Source organism: Typopeltis vanoorti, chromosome 14 (assembly GCF_054136105.1).
Source record: "Typopeltis vanoorti isolate ZY-2024b chromosome 14, IOZ_Tvanoo_1.0, whole genome shotgun sequence".
Lineage (NCBI taxonomy): Eukaryota > Metazoa > Arthropoda > Arachnida > Uropygi > Thelyphonidae > Typopeltis > Typopeltis vanoorti.
This window is the reverse complement of record NC_143562.1, coordinates 106,546,624-106,573,671: the sequence shown is the minus strand read 5'-3', so window position 1 is coordinate 106,573,671 and position 27,048 is coordinate 106,546,624. Positions and strand designations below refer to the sequence as shown.

The 27,048-nt window shown below is 37.8% G+C and overlaps 1 protein-coding gene across 1 annotated transcript in view; it reads right to left on the bottom strand.

The window, feature by feature from the left end:
• Window positions 1–27,048, bottom strand: part of LOC150099822 (insulin-like peptide receptor) — a 538,418-nt gene that overhangs the window by 308,099 nt on the left and 203,271 nt on the right. Inside the window, 1 exon segment of the mRNA XM_090403498.1 lies at window positions 26,716–26,863. Within this exon segment, the coding sequence (XP_090259624.1) occupies window positions 26,716–26,863 (148 nt within the window).

Sequence of the window (27,048 nt, the reverse complement as noted above, 5' to 3'; positions counted from 1 at the left end):
TAGGAACACAGCTGTGATCTTCAATGACAACGCATGTGCATCCACTGAACTCTACGTAACTGAAATGCTCTCACACACTGCAAGGAAGCAAGAAAGAAATCAAGTAACTCGGAACAGAGAAAATTTCCAGAAATGAAAGTAATAAAAAACTGAGTATCAGCGTATAAGACGCACCCTGTTTTTCAGACCTATTTTCAAAGAAAAAAAGTGCATCTTATACACCAACAAATATAGTATATGGTCTGTTTTATTTAATTTTTTACATATTCCTTATAACTCTTTGTAAAAGTAATCATTTTCTTCTTCTTTCCCTTCTTCAAGAGCATACACTCCAACAACTGTTAAATTTTCTTTATTTAATTTTAATCGGGCTTCTAATATTCTTTCATTCCAGTATGTATAATGAGTTATTTTTGTTTTAATTGATTTATGGATCCAAATCATTACACCAGCTTTTGCATGTATTTGTTTGTCCACTCCACTATATATGATATTGTAATTAGCTGTTTCTTTTGTTCCTTTAAGTTTCTTTTTTTGTTTCTGTAAGAACTTCAATTTCTATTTTTTTGTCATTTAAAATTTTATCTAATTCTTCTTCTTTATGTGCTATGCATCTAATGTTCCATGTAGCATATTTCACCACGTTTTTCTTTTTCCAAAGTTTCTTAACCTTTTCCACTTTTCATTTCCCATGTTTTCTGTCTGGTTTGGATTTTGTTGACACTTGAAGATAATATGTGTTTCCTTAAGTCAAGTGACTAGCATGACGATAGGTATCCTAGTGGTGGGGCCGCCACCTTAAGACAACTAGGCTTGCCTTTTTTTAGTAGATAGTGGAAACTACAGTTTGAGAGGAAAAAGTCACCCCCTTGCCCTCAAATTTCTCTAATAGCACTGGAGAGAAGCAGTAAGAAGTAAGACTGAGTAGAGGAAAGAGAAGTAGAAGACCAGTCTCCAGATATGATACACCAAGTGTATATTGTAAGAAGTAAGATCAGGTCTAGCTCGGGTATCTCGAGTTTGCCATGCCCGTACTCACCAATGTGAGCCCCTGAGAGACATATTTATCATACTGAATTTTAACATCCTTAACATTCCCTTCAGTAAGAACATATTCTGGTAATGCATTCCATTCACTCACAATTCTCCAAGTAAAAAAAAAAACTGCTCCTGACACTCTTCTTCACCACACTCTTGCATAATTTCCAGGTATAGCATCTGGTTCTTCCCTTCTGGCCTTCTACACTTTTTATAATCCCCTCTGAATTAATCTGATAAAATTCCCTCACTAACTTAAATATCTTTATCATATCGCCTCTTTTCCTCTTATCCACCAACCTCTGCAATCTACATTCTTTCAGCTTCTATCCATAGAAAACATTCCAGAGTCCTGATATTGTTTTAGTCTTTTGTCTCTAGATCCTCTCTAATGTTTTCACAATAAAAACCTGGTCATCAAATATGAGCATAATAGTCCAAGCGTGGTCCTATGTGCTTTATACAGCACAACCACTTCCTTATCATTATATATCAGTGTACTTTTTATCATAGCGGCACTATGATGTATAGGCTTTGCAATGTGCACTCTAAACTTCAATCTACTATCAATGTCACTCTCAAATCTCATCCACTTCCTACAGTACAGTGCCATTAATATAGTACACAGCCTTATATTTCTGCACTACAAAATGTAGCACCTTGCACTTACTAATATTTAAACTACAACCCATTCCTTTGTCCAAATCAAAAGTCTGTTCACATCTTCCTGAAGGGATTTAACATCAGCAGTGCTATTTATAATTCTCCCCAACTCTACATCATCAGCAAACAGCTGAAGATCTCCAGTCATTCATTTAAAAATAAGTTAAACAGTAGAGACCTAAAACAGAACCCTGGGATGCACCACTGATTACCCTGCTTTTTTGAGCTCCACGGTACACAACTTGCTGGTATCTTTCAAAAAAATATATCACCAATACATCTAACCAATATACTATTTATTCCCATCCTTTGTAGCTTGTACGCTAATTTACTATGTGGTAATATACTGACAGCTTTTACAAAGTCCAAGAATATCACTGTATATGATTCTCACTTATTTAACACACTCATTACCTTATCATAAAATGCAAATAAATTGCTAAAATAGGACCCACCCTTTACATATCCCTACTGACCACCATAAAAGATACTATGTCCATTAACCTAGTTTTGTACTCTATTCTTTACCAATCTCTTCAACACCTTGACTACCCAACTGCAGTTATACAGAGTATCTATAATTGGAAATTTCTGTCCTAGAATTGTGCTTATGGAGTGGTACTATTTTGCATTCTTTCCACTCCTTGGAAACCTTATCCACTACAAGACTTTCATTAAATAACCAGGTAAAGGGCATAACTAATTGTTGTGCACATACCTTAAAAATACCTAATGATATGTCATCAATTTCACCAGCTTTATTAACATCTAACCCAAACAACATCTGATACACCTCTGCTTCTTTCACTTCCATTCTTTCTAATACCTGTGTCTCTCTTCTATATGTTGCATGGCATCATTTACACCATTATGATATATGCTGATAAAGTGGTCATTAAATAATTCCACTGCAGTGACCACCCAGCAGTGTTAACCTGCCATTTTTATTTTTCCTCTTACTTACCATATAGAGTAAGTCCCTTGAATTAAACTTGCCTGACCAGACAGTCTCCTCTCATACTATATGTTTTTCTTCTTTACTATGTTCATCACCTTTCTAGCCTGCAGTTTATACTCTTCATGGATCTGATTGCCACTAACTATCTTGTTTCTTCTTTGTAGACCCTTTCTTTTCAAATACAGCTTGTTTGATTTTCATTTCACTCCTACTCTTTTTACTCACATAACCCTGAATGATATAATCACGTAATCACAGGAAAGATATTTATTTAACCAAATATTTCGGTCTGGAAATAGCAGACCATCGTCAGTGGTATTACAAGAACAATTTAAAAAATACAAGCTAGAATACTAACAATAGATCGTTAAAATTAGAACACGGCGCATGATGTTATATCACTAAGTATGAAACGGAATATTTTGAAGTAGAAACATGATTGAATTTGCTATTAAAAAAAAAAAAAAAAAAAAAAATTAATCAATGAGTAATCTTGATTAGACTTTCCCAGATTTTTGATATAGATATACAGTCATTACGATTCAGGTTGGGACGATGGAGCAAGGCCTCCACGCTTTCCTTGAACAAACGTTCGAACCTATAACGGGATCTATGTAAGAGGCGAGTCCTGGACCAAAGGATGCTGTGGTCAGTTTCAATCCTGTGTTGAGCCAATCCAGACTTTTCAGGTTTGTTGTGAAGAATGGATGATTGATGTTCTTGGATTCTTTTTTCAAGAGAACATCCAGTTTGTCCAAAATAAGAGAGATCACAGTTGCACGGAATTTGATAAACTCCAGGAAGAGATAAAGTTGAGCATTTGTCTTTAGGAGAAGGAAAATGAGAAGACAATTTGTTAATAGGTAAATACGTAATTTTAAATCATATTTCTTTAAAATTCTTGTGATAGGTTCTGAAATACCGGAGATATAAGGAATAGACACTCGACGTATTGAAACTTTGTTGTTTTGTGGAAGATTATAAGAATTGTAAGGATTATAAGATTATAAGAATTCTCTCCTTGATGAAGTCATCAGTTTGGATAAAGACACAATTGAAAGACTTAAAACTCATTTTGCAAGACCTCCTAGATTTTATGGCCTTCCAAAAATCCATAAGATTGACTATCCTCTTCGTCCAATAGTAGATAGTATTGATTCTCCTACTTACCGTATAGCCAAATATCTAGCTAAATTATTGAAATCTTACATTGGCAACTCTAATTCTTTTTTAAAAAACTCCTCAGATTTCTTACAAAAATTAAAAAATGTCTCGTTACAACCTACAGATCTTATGGTTAGTTTTGATATAGAATCTTTATATACCAATGTACCTCTCAAGGAAACTTTAAAATTACTTGCTGACATCTTTCCTCAAGATATTATAAAACTATTCGATTTCGTAATACATTCTGGATATTTCGTATGTCAAAACAAATTTTATAGCCAAGTAGAAGGAACGGCCATGGGAAGTCCTCTTTCTCCGGCTTTAGCCAACTTTTATTTAGAACATTTAGAAAAAGTCCTCTTCGCATCTATTTTCCCTCAACCATCTTTTTGGGTAAGATATATAGATGACATATATTTGGCCTCACAGCAAAAATGCTTTACCTTCCTTTTTAAACAGTATTAATTCCTTGCATCATCACATAAAGTTTACTATGGAATTAGAAGAAAACAACCAGTTATCTTTTTTAGACGTTCTCCTCATCCGATCACCTTCAAATATTCTTACAACTACAGTATACAGGAAACCAGCATTCACAGGTCGTTATATTCTTAAAGAATCAGCCCATCATCCATGTCAAAAAACAGGAATTATAAAATGCCTCATCAGAAGAGCCAAAACTAATTGTTCTACTTTTGATTATCTACAGAAAGAACTTCCTACTATCCAACAATTGAAACTCAATGGCTTTTCTGAAAAAAGTACTCGTCGTCTTCTCAATTCTTATAATCCTCCACAAAACAACAAAGTTTCAATACGTCGAGTGCCTATTCCGTATATCTCCGGTATTTCAGAACCTATCGCAAGAATTTTAAAGAAATATGATTTAACAACTATGTATTCACCTATTAACAAATTGTCTTCTCATTTTCCTTCTCCTAAAGACAAACGCTCAACTTTATCTCTTCCTGGAGTTTATCAAATTCCGTGCAACTGTGATCTCTCTTATTTTGGACAAACTGGATGTTCTCTTGAAAAAAGAATCCAAGAACATCAATCATCCATTCTTCACAACAAACCTGAAAAGTCTGGATTGGCTCAACACAGGATTGAAACTGACCACAGCATCCTTTGGTCCAGGACTCGCCTCTTACATAGATCCCGTTATAGGTTCGAACGTTTGTTCAAGGAAAGCGTGGAGGCCTTGCTCCATCGTCCCAACCTGAATCGTAATGACTGTATATCTATATCAAAAATCTGGAAAAGTCTAACCAAGATTACTCATTAATTTTTTTTTTTTTTAAATAGCAAATTCAATCATGTTTCTACTTCAAAATATTCCGCGGCATGTTCTAATTTAATAACAATCTATTGTTAGTATTCTAGCTTGTATTTTTTAAACTGTTCTTGTAATACCACTGACGATGGTCTGCTATTTCCAGACCGAAATATTCGGTTAAATAAATATCTTTCTTGTGATTACGTGATTATATCATTCAGTCTTATGTCGCAAGTATCCTTGAAACAACAAATTTGCATAACCCTTTAAATGCTTGTGTTGTCCCCAAGTATTAGAGTGGTCAGTTGAGGTGGAGAGCAAAGTTTATGAATGATATGTTAGAGAAAGGTGTGCAGCTTGTGAATGTGTGGGATAAATAAATAGGCTCGAGGAAGGCATGGATAAGTCATGTCTAATAAGTGATATCAGTGAAACTGATCCAGAAATGAACTGTTATGCTTGTATATTGTACTATTTCACTGTACTATATAACAGTGATTGACTGCATCTGAATGGTTTTGGTGTGAGTCATCTGGAGAGACTAGTGGGTAGCATAAGTGTAAAGAATGAGAGAAGAAGTGTGCAAGAGGGATAGATAGGGTAATGGAGGAGGGTGCTGGAGATGGACAGGAGAACACAGCCTGAGAAAGGTTGATGTTCAAAAAGGAAATGAATGTGTGAGTAGAGAAGAAAGGAATGGGATAGTCTGGGATGTTGGAGGAACAGTTGATTTGAACGGGTTTGGGATAAATAAATAGGCTCGAGGAAAGCATGGAGAAGTCATGTCTAATAAGTGATATCAGTGAAACTTGTTACAGATCCTAAAATGAACTGTTATGCTTGTATATGAACTAGAAGTATCTGAAATAAAGAGAATGAAATTATTGCATTGATTGAATTTATTCACCCAAAAGTTGTTGGAATAAGTGAGATATGTGAGACATGGTTGGATGACGATGATATCCTGACAGAAATCGAGATGGAAGGGTATGATGTTTTTCCATGAAGATAGTGAGACAGGTGTGAGATAAAGGTGAACAGAATAAAATACTTAGCTCTTGGTATAGACCTGGTAATGTGGAGGGTAGTGACTCTGAAATGTATAAATAACTTAGCCAAGGAAATGGGGAAAAGGGTGATTTTAATTAGGGCAATACACGTTAGGATGATGTGATAGCAACCAGAAGTAAAGAAAATTAAATTCTCCAGTTTCTGAGGGACAACTATCTCAGGCAGTATGTAAAAATGGGTACATGAGGATCAGGTGTCTTGGATTTGATCATCTCATCAGGATGTCATTATAAATAAGGTGTAAAATTTCCCTGCAGTTGATGAGAGTGACATAAAGTAATTACCTGGGCAGTTTCAAACTATGCAAGGACCTTTGCGATGAAAGGATGAGAAACTATAATACTGATGGTTATGAAAAACTCAGGAGATGGATTACAGCTGAAACATGGAATGAGGAGTTGAGTGGAAAGAACAATTCTGCTGGGGTACTATTCAAAAACTATCTAATAGAAGCAATGTCTAAATGTATCCAAAAGGTCAGAAATTTAAATAAGGTAGACATGAAATGGGTGAATAAAGAGATGAAACATGTAACACAGAGGAAGAAGACTATATGAAGGCAACATAAGATGAGTGGTAATAATCAACTCCACAAGGAGTACAAAGAACAGGCAAGGAGGATGACTTGGTTAGTAAGAGTAGCAAAAGTGTAGTTTGAGAGCAGTGGAAGGGATGATAATTTATGGTTTTAATGGTGCAAGGACATCAAAGGTCATGCTCCACCATAGCAAAAGTTATAGCAGTACACAAGATAAGACAATTACAAACATCCATGCCCGCAGTGGAATTCAAACCCATGACCTGTTGGTTGGAGAGCAGGTACGATAACCACTCAGCCAACCAGGCCAGCATAGTAGGGAATGAAGAAAGACTGGCTGTGAGTGAAGAGGTATATGTGGACTTGAGTAAACCTGATGTTAATAAAGCTGTAGGACATGGTGATATATCGCCACATATTTTGAGGGAATGTGCCAGAGAGTTGACATCTGCCTTGGCATACTTGTTTAATGAGTTTTATGTTGGATCAAGTTCTGAAAAAGTGGAAGGAAGAACTGAAGCTTCAAATTATAGGCCAATCTGTGTGTCAGTTGTGGTCATAATGCTGGAGAGGTTAGTGAGAACCAGGATCCAGAATTGGGTTAAGATTGGTGATTTGATCAAGGCACAGATTTGCTAAAGGAAGGGCATGCTTTAATACTCTGCTTAATTATTACAATAAGTGACAGGTGCATTGGGCAAGGAAGACAACATTCATTTGAAAGAAAGATATGATAGGTATTTGGGTACTGTGTGACTTGGAAGGTGACCCTCCTTCAACGAATCCCAGACTTCCTGGATGAACCTAAATGTTGCCAATAATAACACTGATAACCCTTATTTCAGATACTTGTTTGCATTAGTATACAAACATAACATTCTCACCCTCTCTTAGAAGCTATTCCAACACACACACACACACACACACACACACACAAACCACTCTATACCTGTCATATTATTCTTTGAAAACATTCATTGAAGATGCATTAACAAAATCCATTTGGTAGCCCAGAGTCAATACGCTTACCACACATAGTGAGAAAAACCTGCTGGACCCGCTTCCTACCTATATTCATATTCACTTACTTTTCACATGAACCCATGTCCCCCCCCCCATTCACACACACACATATACACTACTTAACATGGGCTATAAATTCTCCTTTGTATCTATACTCTAAGATCCCCTTATCAATTTTGTTTCTATCATATCTCCTCTCTTCCATCTATTACTCAAACGTTGAAGATCCTATTCCCTTATCCCTCCTCATATGCACAATTCCATAGACGAGGTATCATCTTGTTATCTCATGATGATATTTTCAGCTGTATTTTCATCCCCTTCTGAATCCAAGTGACCACATCTGAGTACAGTTGTAAATATGTGATGATATCAAAGCCTTGTTATCATCACACAAGGGAAGAATAATTTCTTTATTCCCAAAAGTTAGTGGCAGATTGCAGTTATCTAATGAGCTGACTTAATGACTTTAGCAGTGTGCACCCTTAAACTTTAACCATCTAGCTGTAATCACTCTCAGTTCAACTTCATCGATTGCTTGTAGCAAATTAACATTAATATAATGCTTCGCCTGCAATGTCTTCAATCTAAAATGCAAAATCTGGCACATAGTAACATGAACTAATATTCCAATAGTAGCAGACTGGCTGTTTTGCTACAATTAGAATCGAAAGACATCAAGATTTTATAAGTTTTCGGATTCTGAAGATTCAGACCTTGCTTCTTATGTCATCAACATACAGAGATTGCGGGAATCATACCAAGATGCTACACTGCAGTAGGTTCAAATTTGACTGCCTATCTTTTGAATCACATGAAGCTCTACACCACTATCTTAATCTTAATCGGACAGACTGTAGGCCTATTTCTATGTTTTGGGAAGTGATTGCTGTTAACTGTTTATAATTTTTTTATATTTTTATTTAGTTATTATTTTTAAATTATTAATTAATTATTCATCTATTCCCATGTTTCTGAACTCTAATAGTGTTTCCTCCTACTGGACTGCTGCAGCCAAGACAAGAGATATTATATGCATGCTGTATGACTCTTTCTTTTATTCAGAATTTAAATGTTGTTATCAGTTTTTCTTATCTTCTCCCTGAAAGAAGCTCATGATATATTGAGCAGAATATATAGGAGTAATAAATTATATTTAGTTTTCTCTTACATGTCTGAAGCCATTATTTAAAAAAATATAATATGTCTAACATGTATGCCTGTATTAAACAACTACAAACTAATATTCATCCTCATTTACCCATAGAAGCAGTTTGTTCGGATCAGCTTGTAAGGAGTCTGTATGTGAAATGTCCTTTATTGCCATTCCCAACATTGAATCATCAGCAAATAATTGTATTTTACTATCCAGACTAATCCCAGTTTCATTAATATACGAGCTAAATAATATTGATCCAGGCATGGAATCCTGTAGTACTCCACTATTCAACCTCCTTGCCATGGACATGCCACCTCAGTACATTACTCTCTGATATTTGTTCATCAGCCACTCTCCTATCCATGTCTCAAAAGCCTATTTTGCATTTGTATAGCAACCTCCAGTGTGAAATCCTGTCAAATGCCTTGGCAACATTCAAAAGTAATGTGATAAATCCATTCCACTCCACTACATCCTTAACAATGGTCACTCTGGTACCATAACTCTTTACCAATGTAACCTTTCCATAATTAATGGTGGAACATCCACAGCTCAGTTGCTATAGACAAAGCCCTTTAGTTGGAAAGACTTGGGTTTGAATCCTCTCTCAAATGTGGAAAAGCCCTTTATCAGTACTTTTCTAGTGAAGGTAAGTTAGCTGGTCTCATACAGAGGTGGATGAGTTTTTCGTTCCAGAAACTCAGGTTTCTCGTTCTGCAACCAGACAAACCAGCCAGCAGAACACATGCAATTTACACACAAAAATATGATACAGCCAACAGTAACAATAATTTCATAATCATAATTAATAACAAATGATCTGATCTGATTTTCCCTTTTAGTCATTTCCGACCATAGGTGACTCCGTAGGCATTGCCCCAAAGTATTCCTGGTGAGATTTTAACAGGGTAATTCACCATTGGTTCCCCCCCCCCCCCCCAATTTTTTTCTGGGCTCAGGATTGGCATATGGCTGGGAAGTATTCATGACTGTAATCCATGTGTGTTCACGTGTCGGTTTGCCTGTTCTGGGGGATGAAAAACCCAAGTTTCCGGGTGAAAAAACCCCCTACCTCCATATAAGACTGGCTAACTCACCTTTAGTCGAAAGAGACCAGATAAAGGTTACTCGTGTCACAGACGGGAATCAAACCCAGGTCTTTCCAACCAAAGGGCTTCGTCTATACTGACTGAGCTACAGAGGCTCCCAATAACAAATGAACAGGAATGGAAATCAAACTGAAAACAGAAAATGCTATTTGCAAAGTTTAATGGATAGGAAATGGAGGAGGAGGGGGGGGGGGGAGATATGACCTAGACATATAAATTGATAAGAAATTACTTCTAGTAAATTTTGTTCCTTTTAAGTGTTTCTTTAAATTTAGGAATAGGAAATAGTCAGATAGGGGCCAGGTCTGGTGAATAAGGTGGGTGAGGTAGACATTGAAAGCCTAAGTTGTGTTTGGTCTGTTAGATTTCATAAGAAGTGAGCAGGTGCATTGTCCTGAAAAAGCAACACACCTCTGCTCAGTTTCCTGTTGCATTTTTCCTTCAGTTCCTTCCAAGCTGTTGAATAAATTGCTGCTGTAACAGTTTTGCCTTTTTTGAGATACTTCATAAGGATTACACTATCCATATCCCAAATGGACATATAAATTGATAAGAAATTACTTCTAGTAAATTTTGTTCCTTTTAAGTGTTTCTTTAAATTTAGGAATAGGAAATAGTCAGATAGGGGCCAGGTCTGGTGAATAAGGTGGGTGAGGTAGACATTGAAAGCCTAAGTTGTGTTTGGTCTGTTAGATTTCATAAGAAGTGAGCAGGTGCATTGTCCTGAAAAAGCAACACACCTCTGCTCAGTTTCCTGTTGCATTTTTCCTTCAGTTCCTTCCAAGCCGTTGAATAAATTGCTGCTGTAACAGTTTTGCCTTTTTTGAGATACTTCATAAGGATTACACCATCCATATCCCAAAAGACAATGGCAAGAACCTTCCCTGCTGACTTTTGGGTTCAGACCTTCTTCGGCCATGGAGAACCTTTGTGTCTCCACTCCAATAATGTTGTTTAGTCTCTGGGTCATAATGATGAAGACATGTTTCATCAACAGTCACAATACAAGTCAAAAATTGGCACTTGATTTCTCAAAATGACCCAAAATCCCTTGAGATGAGAGCACATGTTCTCTTTTTTGGTTGACATTCAAACATTTGGGAACCCACTTCACTGAGAGCATCTACTTGTTCAGATGTTGGTGGATAATGATCCCAACTCATTCCTTAAATATCCCCAGAATCTTTGAATGTTTTTGGCTGGTATTTGTCTATCATCAATAATCATGGCATGCACTGCATCAATGTTTTCAGGTGAGATTGCTGTGGAAGGTCTTCCTGATGAGCATCTGTTGTCTCAGGATACCCAGTTTTTAAACTTTGCCACCCACTGGAAACTGTTAGATATGCTGGGGCACAGTCCCTTAGTCTCATGCAAAGTTTGGTGAATCTCAGTTATGGACTTTTCTTGCAGCACAAAAAAACTTGATGATGGCCCACACCTCTGTGTCTTTGAATTTCTTCAAAACCTCTGACATGTCTTCTTATATATCCTAAAAGAAAATAACAAATTATTACAATTTAATGAAACAAGGGGATTAAAGGGCTTTAAGATATGTTCTTTCTTGTGGTTATATTAGTTGCTTTAATATCATTTTTGTTCTAGCTGTTAATCAGAACTTTTCATCCCCCCCCATATGTGTGTGTGTGACACTGTGACTTCTCACAACAAGTCTTTTGACTCCATTTAGATCTGATAATGATAAGAATAATAATTAAACAAGAGTGAGACCATAATCTGAAATCACAGAGAAAAGCACAATTTAACAATATTTGATTCAGTGGGCCAGTCTTGAAGAATAGTGAAAGCTTCAAGTATTTGGGAAGTGTACTTTCTAGTGACGGAAGTGTATATCAGGAGATATCAAAAAAGATTTCCCAAGGCCAAAGCTTTTTTTAACACCATACATAGTCTAGTTTGGGATGGTGAGGTCCAACTGAAGTGTTAACTTTTAATTAGCAGAAATTACTTTCCTGTTTTATATTATGCTGCAGAAACATGGAGACCAACAAAAATACACATAAGTAGAAATCAAGCAATGGAAATGAAAGTATTAAAGTTAGTGTTGGCAAAAAAAAACAAGGAAAGATACAATATGAAGTGTTGACACGGAATGTTTAGGGGGAGTAGAAAGTGTTGAAGAAATGCTTGTGAACTCCAGCTTGAAGAGGTTTGTACATACAATGATAATGAATTTAGAAAGAATACCAGCATAAAGATATGAATTCAAAGTTGAGAGGAAATACCAAAAAGATAACCATGAAACAGGGGGATAGACCAGATAAGAGAAGATATAGAAAAGGAAAACCTTAGCTGGAATATGTTTATGAGGAAAGAATATCAAGGACAGAAAGAAATGGAGAGCTTTGATCTACCGGAACAGCAGGAGCAGTTGTCGAAATAGTAAGTATGAAAAATTATTATCATGTGACACTTCTAAGGAGTCCAAACTCATCCAGGGAGGGCACCTACTCTACATCCCCATCGCTCAATCCAACAGCTACAGCAAATTGCATAATCTCCACCAATGCCATCTACTGCCCACCACTAGTATTTTCACAGACAATCACAAACATACATGTCCATGGCGAGATTCGAACCCACAGCCTTTTGGCTGGAGAGTGGATACCCCAACCAGGCTTAATCATGGGAATCCTCTTAACATATTTCAGCATAACTGTTGTACTTTTTGAGGAAATTATAATTCATACTGAATATTAATTACAATAACTTTAATTGATACTTTAAGGTTAGTGGTGGCAAAAAACAAGGAAAGATAGAATAAAAAGTGTTGACACTGGGAACGTTTTGAATACCTGTGTTCCCTGATTATGGCAATTTGACTTTGCAGATATTTCAGCAAGTCAAATTGCCATATTAGGAAACCCAGAACAATATAATATCTGCACACAGGCACAAACATTGGGTAAATAAGGCTGAAGCAAGCAACCACAGTTGCATCTAAAGTCCTAAATAGAGCTCCTCAAATATAGTGTTCCTCAATAAGTACAGTTATAAGCATTATTTTAGAACTTTAGGCACAACTGTAGTTGCCTTACTTCAGCCTCATTTACCCAGTATTAGTATCTGCATGTGCATATCATATTGTATTGGGTTCCATGATGATGACAATTTGACTTGATCAAAATATAGGAAGTATTAATTAAAGTTATTGTAATTAATATTTAAATGATATATAGTGTAACTCTGTCGTGAATTGTGCTACTTTTTTTTTTCTCAATAACACAAGTGTTGTTTACTGGTGCAGCTTTTGGACTTTAGTTGTTATCTTGTTTTATTTTTGGGTTACTGAGAAATCGAGGTCGGAGTAGGATGCATCTGCGGTGGAAGAGAAGAGAAGTTTTTGTTATTTAGTATAGTAAATATTATTATCATTATTATTATTATTACGGACAGCTCCAAGGAGTCCTTAGACTTATCGAGGGAGGCCCTAATATCATGTCAAGAACAACTATTCAACATTCACACTATCTATCATACTTCACCTTGAACTCATTTACTCATTATGTCATGGCACCCACAACAGACTCTGGCACCCTTGCTAACCACACTCTTACCAAGCTTCCATGGATGGCCCCCTAGTCCTCCCACTACCAGTCCTATTCTCAAAAATATCTTCTGAATTAATCTTATAGAAACCCCCTTCAGTAATTTGAATGTCTCAATCACATCACCCCTTTTCTGCCTATCAACCAATTTCTGCAGCCCACAAATCTTCAACCTGTTCTCATAAGATTCATTCCTTAGTCCTGCTATTATCTTGGTCACTCGTCTCTCTGGATCCTCTCCACCTCCTCCCCATCGAGAAGAAACCCTGGTGCCCATATCTGAGCACAGTAGTCTAGATGGGGTCTTATCAAGGCTCAATACAGAGGAACAATAACCTGTTTGTCTCTGCTTGTCATAGTATTTTTCAGCAACCAAGTGATTTGATGAGCTGATTTAGCCACTTTTGTGATGTGTCCCCTAACCTTCAACTCCCTATCCACCAATACTCCCAAATACCTGGCCTCGTCAATCTCCTGGAGTACAGTTCCACCAATGTGATATACTGCTGCTAATCTTTTCATCCCAAAATGCAAAACCTTACATTTTTCCACATTAAATTGACATCCATTCTTCTTAGCCCAGTCCTCAAAACTATCCAAATCATCCTGCAAAATTTTGACATCCTGAGCATTCACTATTGCTCTACCTAACTTTGCATCATCTGCAAACAGATGCACAGTTCCTCTCAGATCCTTTCCTATATTGTTAATGAACAAATTAAACAGTAGTGGTCCAAGAACAGAACCCTGCGGCACACCACTAGTCACAGGCCGCCTTTTGGACTCTACTCCTGAATAAACCACTCTCTGATATCTCTCCATCAACCACCCTCCTATCTATCTCAACAACCCTATATCCATTCTCATATGCTGCAGTTTACTGATTACAATTCCATGTGGTATCCTATCAAAGGCTTTAGCAAGGTCCAGTAGAATAACTGTAAACCCGTTACCCTTATCCAGTTTAACCGTCACTGTGTTATAGAACGTGAGCAAGTTACTGAGGCATGATCTACCCTTCACAAAACCATGCTGTCCCCCATACAGTATTCTATTTTCATCTATCCAAGCTTGTATTTTCCTCTTGACTATTTTCTCCAAGACCTTGACAACAATTCCTGATATGCTGATCAGCCAGTAATTTTCAACAGTAGTCTGGAACCTCCTTTATGCAGTGGAACTATTTTCCCCTCTTTCCAAACCCTTGGGATTAACCCAGACCTGAGACTCAAATTAAACAAAATGGTCAAAGGCACTGACAATTCTTTAGCCGCTTCTCATACGACACGAGCTGGTATACCATCCAATCCTGCAGATGAATTGACATTGAGGTTTTGTAATAGACTATTCACTTCCACTTCATTCACCACAATGCCCGTATAAGCTGTTGGTTCTTCCATTTCTGTAATATCACCACCTGGATGATATACTCTTGCAAAGTGCTCACTCAGTAATTCTATTATATCAACTGATTCGGTTACCTCCCTACCATCGGCATTCTTTAAAATCAATCTGCCGTATACATTTTTTCTTTTACTTGCAAAAAACTGTTTGGGATTTTCTTTAGCCTGCATGGCTAATGTTCTTTCATAATCCGCTTTTGCTTTTCTTACCACACTTGTTACCCTTCTGGCCTGTACCACACTTGTTACCATTCATGTGCCTGTAGGTCACCTTTCTCCTTAAATTCCCTCCACAGTTATTTCTTTTTTTGCAGCTCAAGTTTAATGGTGTTATTCATCCATTTAATCCCTACATGATTTATTATTCGGACTCTAGGTATACAGTCAGCCATTGCTTCATGCAAACACTTCTTAACCTCCTCCCATGCACTATCAACATCCAGCCCTTGCAGTGAATATAATTGATACTTGTAGTATAGTGTAAGTATATTAGCTTACAGCAGAGCATATAACATAGTATTTAGCATTTTGCTGTAGTAGTATTTAATATTTAGCGGTTAATTGTAGTAGCATTTAGTTGTAGTTCCTCGGCACTAAGTTCTAAGTTCGTGATGGCAGCAGCTGCAGCTCCAATTACAGATGGCATGTCACCAAGTCCTCCCCCATTCAAGGTCTCTATTTTGCATAACATAATAAAGGATTTTGTGGCATGTATGAGTCCCAACAGTTGGATATGTGGCGAGTAAGAGAACAGGGAGTGCATATATGCAAAAAATGTAAGCAATGGGAAGAATTCAGTGAGTTAGATGTTACGATATCCGACCTCCTTCCATCAGGAGCAGGAGAATCTCGAAAGACAAGTAGTGTGATAGGTGAGAATAACAAGCGAAATATGAATGAAAAAATAAGAGTGAGGAGTGTGGAAGATTTGAATGATTGTGAAGTTTTCTGAGATGGTCTTGATTGGGAGGATGAATGGCGAGTAAGAGTAACTAACTTGCAGAGAGAGATAGATGAGTTTAAAGAGAAGGTGGAATGTCTCGGGAATGAGATGAGAAGTATGAAAGATGAGAGTAGGCGAATGGGAATAGAAGCAGTAGAAGAGAGGGAATGAGAGAGAGAGAGAGAGAGAGAGAGAGAGAGGGAGGGTATGGGAACGATAGAAGAGGAGAGAATAAAAACAGAAGAGAGCCAATCAGAGAGAGTTATAGGAATGATAGAAGAGAAGAGAATGGAAACAGTAGAAGACAGGGAATGAGAGAAGGTTGTGGGAATGATGGAAGAGGAGAAAATGGAAACAATCAGAGAAAGAGGAAGTGCTGGAATCAGGAATAGAGTGATGTCAGGAAAGCAGGTAAGTAGGGGAACACTTAGAGAAAGGGTTAGAGGAGAGAGAGAGAGAGAGAGAGAGAGGGATGCAGGTGAGCAATCAAGGAAGAGAGTGGTAAGAAGTGTGATGTATGGAGACTTGATGATCTGTGGTGTGCAAGATAGGATGCCAGAGGAGTGTTTGCCTTGAGGAACGATAGAAAGTATGGCTATGGCAATTAAGTGGGATGAAAGGGTGGATGAAATGATTGTCGTGGTGTGCACGTATGACTTGGAAGGCAGTGTAAATCGAGTGGCGAGAGATCTGAGATTCATGCTTGAGGTTGTACAAAAGAAAATGCAGAGAGGAAAGATAGTGAGTGTGTTACCCAGGTAAGATAATGAGGAGCGTAGCAGAAGAGCAGTAATAATGAATAGCATAATAGCCAGAATGTGTCAGAAGAGAGGATTGAAATATGTGGATGCTTGGAGGGCATTTGAGGACAGAAAGGAACTGTATGTGAGAGATTGCTGTTTTCTGAAAAAACAGCAATCAATACAGGGAAACTAGAGTTTCCAGGGTGGCCTCTTGTGGGAATGGGTACTTGGAGGGAAGGGGAATGACATCAGGTAACACTGAGTACAGTGGAATCTGGAGGGGATAACGATAAGTATAGAAGCAGTAACATTTTTATGCTTTATACTAATGAGTATCTGGAATAAAGGAGAGGAATTGGTGGCGTGATAGCATCAGCCCAGACAAAGATTATTGAGATCACTGAGACGTGGTTGATGGAAGATGATATAATAACAGGAATAGAAGTAGCAGGGTACAACATTTTTCAGCAGGATAGGAAGGGAAAACTTGGTGGTGGAGTACAGCTTATGATAAGTGATGGCTTATGTCCTCTAGAAGTGGAGGCTTTGGAAGACAGTGACACTAATGGTTTTGAAAGTATATGGTATGAGGTAGGGGTGGACAAGTCAGGATATTTAGTGGGGTGTTGCTACACCCCACTAAATAGATGTTTAGGCAGTTGAGCTTAGCAAGTGCAAGAAGAATGATTGTTATTGGAGATTTTAACTACAGCAATATAAGCTGGGAAGAGGAAAATGTGTGTAGTAATAAGGGAATGGCATTTCTAGAATTCTTGAGGGACAAATGCCTTATGGCAATGCAACATGCAATAGAGGGAAAAAGAGATTCAAGAGTTTTGGATTTGGTCATAGCATCAGAAGAGCTGATAATAACTGAGATGACATCTCTCCCTCCAGTTGGAGAGAGTAACCGTGTGATTTTGACATGGAAGATGAATAGACATGCAGGAGTATCAAAGAAATGGGAAAATATGTGGAATTATAAGGCGGGTGATTATAATAGTCTTAGATATCAACTTGGGGCAATTCAGGAGGGTGGAATTGGAAGGCCAGGATATCATTAATACTTGGGAAATTGTGAAGGAATATTTGTTGGCAGCAGTAGTAAGCTGTATTCCACAAGTGAAGAAGAAGACACAATTTGGTGTAAAGTGGATGATAAACAATATCAAACAGGAACTGCAGGTGAAAAAGGGGTTATGGAAGAGATATAAGGAGAGGGGAGTGGGGAGCAGATGCTTGAAAAAAATATAACTCAGGCCAGGAGAGTGACTAATTTAGTAAGGAAGGCAAAACTGGAATATGAGATGAGACTGGCACTAAGATCCAAAGAAAATCCTATGGAATTTTTTTGCTATTACTATTATTACTATTATTACGGGCAACTCCAGGGAGTCATTAGACTCATCAAGGGAGGGAGGCCCCAAATCATATTCATCACAACTATTTGACATTCATACAGTATCTATCATACCTCGCCTTAAACTCATTCACTGTCACAGCATCCACCACAGACTCAGGGAGCGCATTCCACTCATTCACTACTCTAAAAGTAAAGAACCCAGTTCTAACACCTTTACTAACCACACTTTTGCCCAGTTTCCATGGATGTCCCCTAGTCCACCCACAACCAGCCCTGTTCTCAAAAATATCTTCTGAATTAATTTTATAGAAACCCTTCAGTAATTTGAATGTCTCAATCATATCTCCCCTCCTCTGCCTATCAACCAATTTTTGCAACCCACAGATCCTTACCTGTTCTCATACGGTTCATTCCACAGACCTGCTATCATCTTGGTCACTTGCCTCTGGATCCTCTCCACCTCCTCCCCATCAAGAAGAAACCTAGGTGACCAAATCTGAGCACAGTAGTCGAGATGGGGTCTTATCAAGGCTCGATACAGAGGAACAATAACCTGTTTGTCTCTGCTTGTCAACATATTCTTCAGCAACCAAGTGATTTGATGAGCTGATTTGGCCACTTTTGCAATGTGTCCCCTAAATTTCAATTCCTTATCCACCAACACTCCTAAATCTCGTGCCTCATCAATTTCCTGGAGCACAGTTCCACCAATGCAGTAAACTGCCGCCAATCTTTTCACCCCAAAATGCATAACCTTACATTTTGCCACATTAAATTGACATCCATTCTCCTTAGCCCAGACCTCCAATCTATCCAAATCATCTTGCAAAATTTTGATGTCATCTGCATTCACTATTGCCCTACCCAACTTCACATCATCTGCAAACAAATGAACTGTTCCTCTCAGATCCTTTCCTATATCATTTATGAACAAGTTAAACAGCAGTGGTCCAAGAACAGATCCTTGTGGCACACCACTAGTCACAGGCCGTCTTGTGGACTCTACTCCTGAGTAAACCACTCTGATATCTCTCTGTCAACCACCCTCCTATCCATCTCACCAACCCTATGTCCATTCCCATATGCTGCAATTTACTGATTAGAATTCCATGTGGTATCCTGTCAAAGGCCTTAGCAAGATCCAGTAGAATCACTGTAAACCCATTATCCTTATCCAGTTCAGCCGCCACTGTGTTATAATACGTGAGCAAGTTACTGAGGCATGACCTACCCTTCACAAAAACCATGCTGTCCCCGATACAATATCCCATTTTCTTTTATCCAATCTTGTATTTTCCTCTTGACTATTTTCTCTAAGACCTTGATAATGATTCCTGTTATGCTGATTGGCCGGTAATTTTCAACAGAAGCCTTGGAACCACCTTTGTGCAGTGGAACTATTTTCCCCTCTTTCCACCCCCTTGGGACTGACCCAGTCCTGAGGCTCAAATTAAACAAAATGGTCAAGGGCACTGACAATTCTTTGGCCGCTTCACGTACGACACGAGCTGGTATACCATCCAATCCTGCAGATGTATTGACATTGAGGTTCTGTAATAGACTAGTTACCTCTACTTCATTCATCACAATTCCAGTATAAGCTGTTGGTTCTTCCATTCCTGCAAAGTCACCACCTGGATGATATACTCTTGCAAAGTGCTCGCTCAGTAATTCCACAATATCGACTGATTCGGTTACCTCCCTACCCTCAGCATTTTTTAAGATCATTCTACCATGAGCATTTTTCCTTTTACTTGCAACATATTGAAAAAACTGTTTGGGATTCTCTTTAGCCTGCGTGGCCAATTTCCTTTCGTAATTTGCTTTTGCTTTTGCTTTTCTTACCACCCTTGTTACCATCCTGGCCTGAGCTTTATACTGTTCCTGTGCCTGATGGTCGCCCTTCTCCTTAAATTCCCTCCACAATTGTTTCTTTTTTTGCAGCTCAAGCTTAATAGTGTTATTCATCCATTTAACCCCTACTTGATTTATTATTCGGACTCTTGGTATACAGTCAACCATTGCCTCCTGCAAACAGTTCTTAACCACCTCCCATGCACTATCAACATCTAGCCCTTGCAGTTTTACATGCCATGCCATTGAGCCAAGCACACACCTAAGCTTGTCATACTTACCAGCCTGGTAATTCCACATGTACCCTGTCTTAATTGTAAATTCGACTCCTTTAGCCACCTCCCAAGTCATGACCTTATGGTCACTCTCACCAATTGGTGGCAACATGGTCATGTTCGTTACAGCTACATTCTCAGTTGCAATTACTAGGTCCAGCACTCTCTGCCCCCTGGTATTTTCCAATACATGTTGCCGTAGATAGTTGTCCCTTAATAACCGCATAAAATCCAATTCCTTCCTCCCATGTGCCCTCTCCTCTTTCCAGTCAATGTTACCATAATTGAAATCACCCATAATAATTACCCTCCTTCCACGCATTTCTTCTATTTGCTTATGCATACTATCCCCACCATCCACTCCATCACCCGGTCTATAGCAGCACCCAATTGTATATTTTGTACTGCTAGATTCTATCTCACACCAAACAGCCTCAAATGTGCTTTTTTCCCCATCCTGCAGTTCAACTTCTATACTCCTTGGCTGAAGCTCATCAGCTATCATCAATAACACTCCTCCCACCTTTTTATTCACCCTGTCACTCCTGAACACGCTATACCCGTCGCATTCAATCCCACTAGCTTTATCATCTTCTGTCAGCCATGTTTCACTAATACCGACAACCTGTGGCCTGGAAGTGCCAACCATGGCCAAAAACTCTTCCTTCTTGTTCCTAATACTCCTGGCATTAGTGTACATGAATTGCAGAAGCCCATTTGTCCCATCCCTACTTTGATACCTTATACTAACTATCCCATTCTGATTTGTTGTCCGTCGTACTCGCTCGGGCATAATATACTCATTTATACACTTAACTGCCCCCATGAGTCTGTACATCCACTTCCACATCATTCATCAACACTCTTTCAAGTCTCCGTACACCAACTCCATTCAAATGTAACCCATCCATCTTATATAAGTCCTTTCGCCCATCGAACTCATTCCACACATCCACAAATTCCACACCACTCTCCATGCATAACCCACGCATAAAGTCATTAGCAATTATGGCCCTCCTTCTAAACATTTCGCTGTCATACCGCGGTAAGATACTCGCCATCCTAACTCTCTCACTCTTCTCTTTTGCTACCTCAAACAACTCCCTCACATCCTCTATCATTTCCATTTTGTCCTCTTTCAAATCATTCGTTCCTGCCACGATTATCATCTCTTTCACCCTCTGTTTTTGCAGTCAAATAGATTCGCTGATGTCCTTTATGTTCGCACCTGGCTGGTACGACTTCGTTAAACTCTCAATTATTACGCCTCTTAATAGCGAATCCCCATACAGCACTCGCTCCTTCATTTTATTGACGTTTACGAACATTCTATTATTTGCTGTCACAGACTTCCGCCGGTTATTTGTTGGTACGTTCAACACACATTTTTCCATACGCTCCAGTTGTCTTTTAGCTCTGTGTATCACACCATTCAAACGGGCAATTTCGCTACTCGCATTTATCTCACCATTTTCATTATCGATCAAATCATCCATTCTTTCTGTGTTTCTACCTTCATTTACACTTTCAGCGACGCTCTCACACCTATCTGGCACTACCACGCAATTCTCTAGCACACCGCCATTTTCTACATTCTGACTATCGTTAACGATATCACTCTCGACACACGAAACACGCTTGAAGTCCTCATTCTCTTTACACTTTCTACACATATTAACTCCACTATCACTTTCTAACCAGACTCCCACCGCTCTTCACAAGGCATACATCTCACAGACAGCACATTGCATAAATTCGTTTACATCAAAACTCTTAAACAAACATGGCGACCTGGCCGCCATTTTTTTCTTTATCGGTGCCATGTGTACGCTATCTTTTCTTAAAAATAATAATTAAAATAACAGAAAACATGCAAAAATTGCACAGACACACCAAGAAACAAAAAGCAAACAATACTACTTAAAATTCTAGTAAAATATCTAATGTTAACACAAAATACTACTAATCTTTTCAGGAGCTCTCGACAAGCCGACGATCTAATCAGTGCAACACCAAGCGGACCTAAGGACCTATGTGGCCAGTAGGAGGAGAAATGATTGTGGGATAAAAATGGGAATAGAGTGGACATAGGATATAGTGGAGTTGTTCAATGAGCACTTTATTGGAGTATTCCATCCTGGAGAAGAAGGTTTTAATACTAGAGAGGTATGGCAGGTTCAAGGTTTAGAGGAGAGTGTGTTCCAAATATTGAGTACTCTGGATGTCAGTAAAGCAGTGGGACTTGATGGTTTTGAGAGAATGTGCTAAAGAACTGAACATCTCCTTTGACCTGGAAGTCTGGCTACGGGAAAGGTACCTAAGGAATGGAAGGAAGGTAAGATAGTGCCAATGTATAAGGGAGGTAGCAGACTGGAAGTGTCTAATTATAGGCCAGTTTGTGTTTCATCAGTAGTTGCTAAGGTCTTGGAGAAATCAGTGAGGGACTATATACAACGTTGGGCAGATGAGGGTAATGTTATCTGTGAGAATCAACATGGATTTGTTAAGGGGTGCTCTTGCTTAAGTAATATGATTGCCTTTTATAATAAAGTAACAAGAACAGTTGATGAGGGAAACGCATACACTGCCATTTTTTTGGATTTTGCAAAAGCATTTGACAGGATGCCACATGATAAGCTGATATTTAAGTTACAGCATGAGTTTAGATGTCGGGTTAGTCAACTGGATTCAGGATTTGCTATCCAATAGGTGTCAGAGAGTTGTGTATGGTGGAGCAATATCAAGGAAGCAGAATTTTACAAGTGAGGTTCCACAGGGCTTAATACTGGAACCAGTATTGTTTAACCTTTATATCAATGACATTGTCAACGGATTGCAAGGGGATATTCAGTTGTTTGCAGATGATGTGAAGCTGGGAAGGGTTAGTGGTAATAGTAAAGATGTGTGCGGTCCTGCAAAAGTCTTTGAATAAACTAGACAGATGGGCATATGAATGGGGCTTTCAGTTTAATGCAGCAAAATGTGAAGTCTTGAAGTTTTGGATACATCGATGGGAGCCTGCATACTTGATTGGAGGAGCTGTACTGGAGGAAGTAGGGGAAACAAGAGATCTTGGGGTGATGTTCGATAGAAAACTGAAATTCAGGGGGCATATTTGGTGGTGAAAGCAACCCAGAGGATTATTGCAATACAGAGATAGACGCTGACCTGCAGAGATAAAAGAGTTATCATTCCGTTGTATAAGACCCTGATCAATCAGATCACACTTGGACTATTGTTCTCAAATTTAGTCCCCAGGATTTGAAGGGAATAAGTTAACTGTGGAAAGGGTACAGAGGCAGATAAAAGATGGCTTCAGGACTGTACAACGTTGCTTATGAGGATTGGCTGAGGGAATGTGGACTGCAGAGAAGAAGGAGAGGTGTAAAATCGTGTGTAGAAGGATTTTTATACAAAAATACCTTATATACTGATTTTACTGGTAAACGAAATTCCAGTCAATATACTTGTGATTAATTAGCAAAATTTGTTATGTTTAGTAATATGGAAATAAAGTTTTGTAAATTACTAAATAATGTAACCGCCAAAAGTTATTGTAAAAGAACAAAGAAAGTTACATGTGAAATTATTTGTGTTTAAAGAAAATTCCAGACAAAGATATTTTAAGACGGATTATCTTATTAACTTATGACCTAGGGCGATTACAATTACGAAGGTCAAATATGTACGTGGGTTTCCTGCATTAATGTAACGACCGAAAAAGGTGGCGGGTGCAGAACCCAAGGTGAACGGAGCATGATAAAAAGGGGTTGCTACGGCGACACAAGGGGAGTCAGAGAACATTTTTGCGAGGTCAGAGAGGTCAGTGAGAAGTTACGAGGTCACGGAGTCGAACAAGATTGCAGAGTCAATGAGATGTGGAGTTACAGAAGCTACGATAATGTAAGTTACAGCTATGGAGTTACGATGTTACGACAACGAAAGCCGCCCCTGTTCAAGATCGAGCCCTGCATTCCAGCCAGACATTAGTGCGAGACAACTAATTTGAGTAGTTTTAGAAGAAAGTAGATACCGGATTTTCATGCCACCAAGTTCCTGACATTCGCTAATAGTAAGAGGAGATCTCACAAGTCCCAGAGAAGGTACCCGTACGTGTTGCCAAAGTTGGAAGGTTATAGAAGAAAGTGATTTCGAAGAATCTATCAGAGAGAAAACCAGACAACTAATTCAAAGTAAAGTCTTTCTATTGTTTTGCTAGAGACAGAATTTTGTGACGGTGATTTGTTTAAAGTTATTGTTTGTAATGATACATAAGGACTATAGGCATTTAGCTAATCTTTGAATTGTCTTGTTCAGTTATATGTGAAGAAAACTGAGCAGAATTTAACGTGATAAATTGGGTGATAAATGTTGTTGTTATTAGCTAGGCCTGCATTTGTTTAAGTGAGATTGCCCTAAGTGTGACTAAGTATTAACAAACGTATTATCATAGACACGTGGTCTTAGAAGAATTGTTTACATAAGAGGAGTAATTGTAAATGTATTTGAGAGTTCCTATTGAAGTATAGAATCTGATTTACTTGAATCTTTAGTATTGACCTTTTTGTACATTTCTTGGAACATGAAAATAATTTGTTTTCTTGTTTAAATAATTTGCCTGATTCCTGTTACCAATGCACTGCTCATTAAATTCGAATCTGTGTGTCCTTGAATAGCCACCACTGTAGAAAAGAAGTTTTAAGTTGCTAAATTTAGTTATAAGTAAGAGAGGAAGGTTCAATGATTAACTGAGAGTTTTTCTTTGGAAGGACAATCATATCCTATCCACGAATTTTGGTGGCGCAGCTAGAAATCAAATAAATTTTCCTAAATTTGGTTTAGAAAAACACCAGTTGTTCAGACAAAGAGACTGGCTCCAGCCTGAGACATTCTCTTAGTTTTGAAAGTTTTGCACACGAGAACAATAATATTTGTGGCCTTGAGACAAAAGTTAATTAAGTTGAATGAGAGGATTGAAGGTTAAGAGATTAAATCAAGCAACGGATTATATACTCGGAATGCGACTGTTAATATTAAAGTTAAAGAGCTATAGGTTAAAGTTAAGAATAAGTTTTGAATAATATAATAAACGCAGTTTTTACAATGGCGCAGACTGACAAGAATTAATAAGATTTAAATTAAATAAATAATTTTACAAAGGCACAGCAGACAAAGATTTAATAAGATTTAAATAAGAGATTGAATAAGATAAACTAAAACATATATTTTACAGAGGTGATATGATCAAGACTTTTAAACTGTTGAGAGGCAGTTACAGGGTGGACACTGGGGAGTTCTTTCACTTGGTGGAGCAGCAGGAAAAAGCAATGACAAGGAGCCATCCCAGGAAAGTATGAAAGTAAGCTGTGAGCAAGAGGGTGAGGAGTGGTTTCTTTGTGTGGAGAGTAGAACCGTGGGATGCACTGCCTGATAGAGTGGTGAGAGCAAGAACGGTCAATGAGTGCAAGAAGTGGTATGATAGACTTTGTGTTTCCTAGGAAGAACCTCCAGTGATGAGTCTCTTGTCTTCATGGAGGTCTGAATAATAATAATAATAATAATAATAACATTCAGTTTACGCTATAAGTTGCTCCAAAAGTACAGTAACAAATAGTCAACATATAAGCTTTTCCACGGAATATTTCAGCATAATTAACCCTCATATAAAATTTTTCTGTACTAGTTCACATATCTATTAGCACTTCCATGCAAAACAAAAGAGTCTAGTTATTTGAATACCAGTGCTAACAGATATGTGAACTAGTCCCTATTTTTATTTTTATTTTAAAAAAAATGGAGGTCTTGATGGTGGTTAGCAGTACAAAATGATGAATGTCATAACTTTGAATGAACAGATGACAGGCAGTAGACAGTAAGATATGTTTCCTTACAGACTGAAACTAGAAATATGTTGAATTTTTGGCTTCTTCTGGTGCATTATGGCAGTAGCTGCTACTACATCAATGAAAATTTTAAAAAGTTACCAGATTTAATGAGACATAATTACATAAAAGCTAGTTCTAGGAATATGCAAAATGAGCAAACCAGCATAATATTTAAATATAATCTATAAATTCACTGGTATGGTCGACCAAGTGGTTACTGCACTTACTCTCTAACCAACAGGTCAAGTGTTCTTTCAAAAGGACTCAATGTTTGATGGAGATGGCAAGTACTGCAAGTCCTGACTTTTCCAGCTCATGGAATTCACAACAAACAAACAGTCACTGATCTATTAATTTGGACAAAATATGATAACCCATGTGGCACAGAATCCATTACAGCTTAATTTCTTGTTTCTCATGTTAAATATGAATTAACTATAAATTAAAAATTCATATTAACTGTAAATGTACAATACATTATTTAATGTCAAATAAAAAATTATGAAATTCATGTTTGTTAATTTTTTGTTGGGCATTAAGTTTATCAGGTATACATTATTAACTTTCAGATTTTTTTTTTATTTCCATTAAAGTGTTCACTTTATCTTGCATACTGCATGGTTTTTCTTTTTTTAGTGTAAAAAAATATAATAATTTTTTTTTTGAAATACTTACTTTTGTTTATCTAACTGCTCTCCATGGATGACTCTTAAATCTTTAAGAAAATTCAAAGATACTAATGGAAAGGAACGAGCAATCTTGAGATAACCACGAATTTCTTGGATGGTATTTAAATTTTCTTCTAGTTCCTTGATTATGTTAGCTGGAAAGCAAATGTATCAGGTGTATATTTCAAAATAAGCACAGGAATAAGTTTGAATAGCTTTATATATGGAAATGTGTTAAATAGAAGTGCCCGAATACTTAGTTTTTTTTCTCTAGTTGGATATCTCAGTGTATAATGAGAGGTAATTAAGAACTGTGAAAACCACAGTAATAATGTTGGTG